This window comes from Lactuca virosa, chromosome 6 (genome assembly GCF_052849685.1).
Source record: "Lactuca virosa cultivar CGN04683 chromosome 6, Lactuca_virosa_CGN04683_v6, whole genome shotgun sequence".
NCBI classification, from domain to species: domain Eukaryota; kingdom Viridiplantae; phylum Streptophyta; class Magnoliopsida; order Asterales; family Asteraceae; genus Lactuca; species Lactuca virosa.
Window position 1 is genome coordinate 234,237,913 of NC_136431.1, and position 4,034 is coordinate 234,241,946.

The 4,034-nt window shown below is 33.1% G+C and overlaps 1 protein-coding gene across 1 annotated transcript; it reads left to right on the plus strand.

The window, feature by feature from the left end:
* Window positions 1-348: 348 nt before the first annotated feature.
* Window positions 349-2,217, plus strand: LOC145120686 (eupatolide synthase-like). Its single transcript, XM_079056486.1, has 2 exons — window positions 349-1,282; window positions 1,410-2,217. Exons 1-2 carry the CDS (start codon window positions 395-397, stop codon window positions 2,016-2,018), a joined length of 1,497 nt encoding a protein of 498 aa, XP_078912612.1. The 5' UTR covers window positions 349-394; the 3' UTR covers window positions 2,019-2,217.
* The last annotated feature ends 1,817 nt before the right edge of the window (window positions 2,218-4,034 follow it).

Consider the following 4,034-nt stretch of genomic DNA (forward strand, 5'->3'; position numbering starts at 1 on the left):
CATTCACAAAAAAAAAAAAAAAAATTGCTCCAAAAAGAAATGTTCACTATAATAGGATATTTACACTTTTTATATTTGAGTACATATAAACTCCAACATATTTAAACTTTTGGTCTTTTACTACCGTTAAGCTACATAATTTGTAACCATTGGAAAATTAAATAAATCATCAACTTTGTGGTACGAAACAATAAAATTTATTAATTTACATATACACAGTCAATATATTCACATATTCAACATTGTACAGTATGGAGATGGCGGCTGGCACGTCATCAACCTTTTTTATTTTAAAATTACTTGATTGATTGTCATCTTAGGCTCCATTATAAATGGAGGTGCATGGATTCCATTAATTTCCAAACAAACCCAACAAAGAAAAAAACCCATTGACATGGATATCTTCGCTTTCTTCCCTTCATCGCTTTTTTCATCAGTATCAATTCTCTTTTTTTCTTCGATCTTCATATATGCTCTGCGATGGATGAAAACATCCAAGGTTGCCCCTAACCTTCCCCCCAGCCCTCCTAAGCTTCCGATAATAGGAAACTTGCATCAAGTGATAGGTAAAAACTTCCATCAAATCCTATGGAAAGTCTCCCGAAAATACGGCCCTATTATGACTGTCCATTTAGGTGCCACACCATACGTCATCATCTCCTCCAGTGAATTTGCAAACCAGGCCTTAAAAACCCACGATCAGATACTTTGTAATCGTCCACGTTCCAAGGGTTTCAAACGACTAACCTTCGACTACATGGACGTTGCTTTCTCCCCTCATGCTGATCAATGGAAGGAGATGCGAAAGGTTTTGGTAACCGAGTTCTTAGGTTCTAAGAGGAGTAGATTGTTCAAAAAAGTGGTAGACACTGAGGTCAAGGGCATGCTTGATTCTTTTTCATCACTGCCTTTGAATACTACCATTGACCTAGACGAGAGGCTCTTTCATCTTGTAACCGACATTGTTAGCAAGGTTGCAGTGGGTAAGAGCTATAGAGAAGAGACGTTTAGAGGTAAAAAACTAAAGGAGATGCTTGATGATCTGGTAATCTCTCTTTGTGGTTCTGTTTCCGATATTTATCCAGGTAAATTAGGGTTGATATTAGATGAACTACTTGGGTTTAATCGGAGGCTAGAAAAGACTTTCAGTAATTTCGACGCCTTTCTTCAAATGGTTCTTGATGAGCATATTGATCATACTGGAACAAGTGACCATGAAAAAGACATGGTTGATGCATGCAGATCTCAGTTGACTACAAACGAAATGAAAGCCCTTTTGATGGTAAAGACTTTTACTTTCCTTATTTAGAGTTATATACTGTCTTTGGGTTTCCTGCATTAATTAATATTGTTTCTCAAAACAGCATATAAATGTAAGCTAACTCTTATGATCTTAAACTTATAATCAGAATGTGCTAAATGGAGCAATTGATACAACTACTACGACAATGGTGTGGACAATGTCTGAGATTATTAAAAATCCTAGAGTTATGAAAAAGCTACAGGAAGAAATTCGAAGATGCGTTGGAAGAAAATCAAGCGTTGAGGAAGCAGATGTTGCAAATATGCCATACTTAAAGTTGGTGGTGAAGGAGGCGTTAAGATTGCATTCGACTGTTCCGTTCTTGCTTACAAGAGAATGCGTAAAGCATTGTCAGATTGGTGGGTACGACATCTACCCAGGGACAAGAGTGTTGATAAATGCATGGGGGATAGGAAGGGATCCAAAAGTCTGGACAGAGAGTGCATCGATCTTCAATCCTGAACGCTTAGAAAACCTTGAGCTGGATCGTAGTGAGATGATTCCATTTGGAGGGGGCAGAAGAGCCTGTCCAGCGGCAAGCGTTGCTACTCAGATTGTAGAATATACGATTGCAAACCTTTTTTACTCCTTTGATTGGCAACTTCCAAGTGGAATGAAGAACGAGGAACTGGACATGGAAGAGGTAGGATCCCTGATTGTTGTTAGAAAAACGCCTCTTACCCTTGTGCCCGTGAAGTATGACTGGCAAGACTAGTAATCGTCGATTTTTTATGTTAATAAGATTTTGAAAGTAATATGCATGTAATAATTTTAGTTGGATATACCTCAATAAGTTCATTGAATATGGGGTTGTGGATGAGTTGTTAGAGACAGGTGGATCGAGTGTGGTTGGTTACTGTGTTTTTTTTATTCCGTTTTTATTAATCTATGATAAATTGCATCTAATCAACTAATTTGAAATCTTTAGAACCATGGTATCATTTAATGCTTTAAGTTTGAATGTGTCACGGTAGCCCCATAAACCTTACTTTATCTGTTAATGTTATTATTGTACCATGTTTCGATCATATCTGGTTATTAACATTTTTTTCATGGTATTCCAAATTTTAAAATATTCAAAAGAGAAGTATTTAAAAAAGACCATTACTAGAAGAATAAAGTGCACAACTAATTACAAAGATGATATGATATGAAACGTGTTATTTTTTGTTGCAAAAATTATCTACATCTGATTTGGCGTCTACATATCTTTCGATTGATTATATATTTTCATAAATAAATTTTAAAATTATTTTTATTTGTTATTAGTATTATTATGAATTTTAATTAATCTCCTCCTCCAACCATTCGACGTCTCCTATCATCACTACCAAGTTCCCATCATTTTATTCTAACCCATGCTCCATCTCTGACCGCCATCGAAAGAAAATCAAATACATGAAATCACAAAACTAAAAATCCAAAACACAAGACCATAACTAAACCAAAATCAGAGACTACAAAAAACCAGTATCGTAAATCAGAGACAATAGACGAAAGATCTATATACTAGAGGTAGCCTGGAAGACCTAGAATACAATATCAGGGATAACATACGTAAATTTTAGAGGTAACACACCGAGAAAATTGTAGTACTTTGAAATTTTTCACAAAATATTTCCATTGCGCCTAAAAATTTGAAGGGTAACACGGGCCCCCGAGCTCCCATTAAGTCCCGCCGCTGTGGTAACATATATGTGATATTCAAGAACAATGACAAATAACTCACATCGACAAAATCAAACCTTCAACAACACATACAAATAACTCAAATTTACTAAATTGAATATTCAAATTGTGAAAATCGAAACTTCAAGAACATGTATAGATTCGACATACCTTCAAGGACACGTACAGATGAGCCACTTGAACAAAACCTAACCAATACCCCCTTGAAAAGAAAATCGAACCAAGATTGGTGGTAGCAGATATGTGATATTCATCCCCTTTTCTTCTTTAACCATTGATTTGCATTACTGTGTAGACATAAATAAATATGTGATATATATTCACCCTTTAACAGCTTCAATTTGAACAATAAATTTATTGATTTATTGGTAGCCTTCAATTTCCATATCTATGTATCATAAAGTGCTCTTTAGTTTTTATTTGAAAACGACATTCAAATATCCCTTTTACAGACCTTATCGAAGCTTGGTAGCAAATGACATCAAATGTTGGTTTTGGTCGTAATAGACGGAAAGAATTAAGGATGAACAATGATTGATATCTACTAATTTTATTTGTGAATTAAAAGAGAACAAATAAAGAGGGTTGAGTTTATCCACGGTTTGGATAAAAGTCATAAAAGAAAATATTATACATACCCCACTTTCAATAACAATATCTCTTCAATCATTACATGTTTAGTAGATAATAAAAATGAAATTGTTTTTAGCACAAAACTCCTTCTTTATTTCTCAATCATTACTTTTTATTATTTTATTTATACCTTTCAATCGTGTATATATATATATATATATATATATATATATATATATATATATATATATATATATATATATATATGACATTGTTTTTAGCACAAAACTACTTCTTTATTTCTCAATCATTACTTTTTATTATTTTATTTATACCTTTTAATCGTATATATATATATATATATATATATATATATATATATATATATATATATATATATATGACATTGTTTTTAGCACAAAACTACTTCTTTATTTCTCAATCATTACTTTTTATTATTTTAATTATA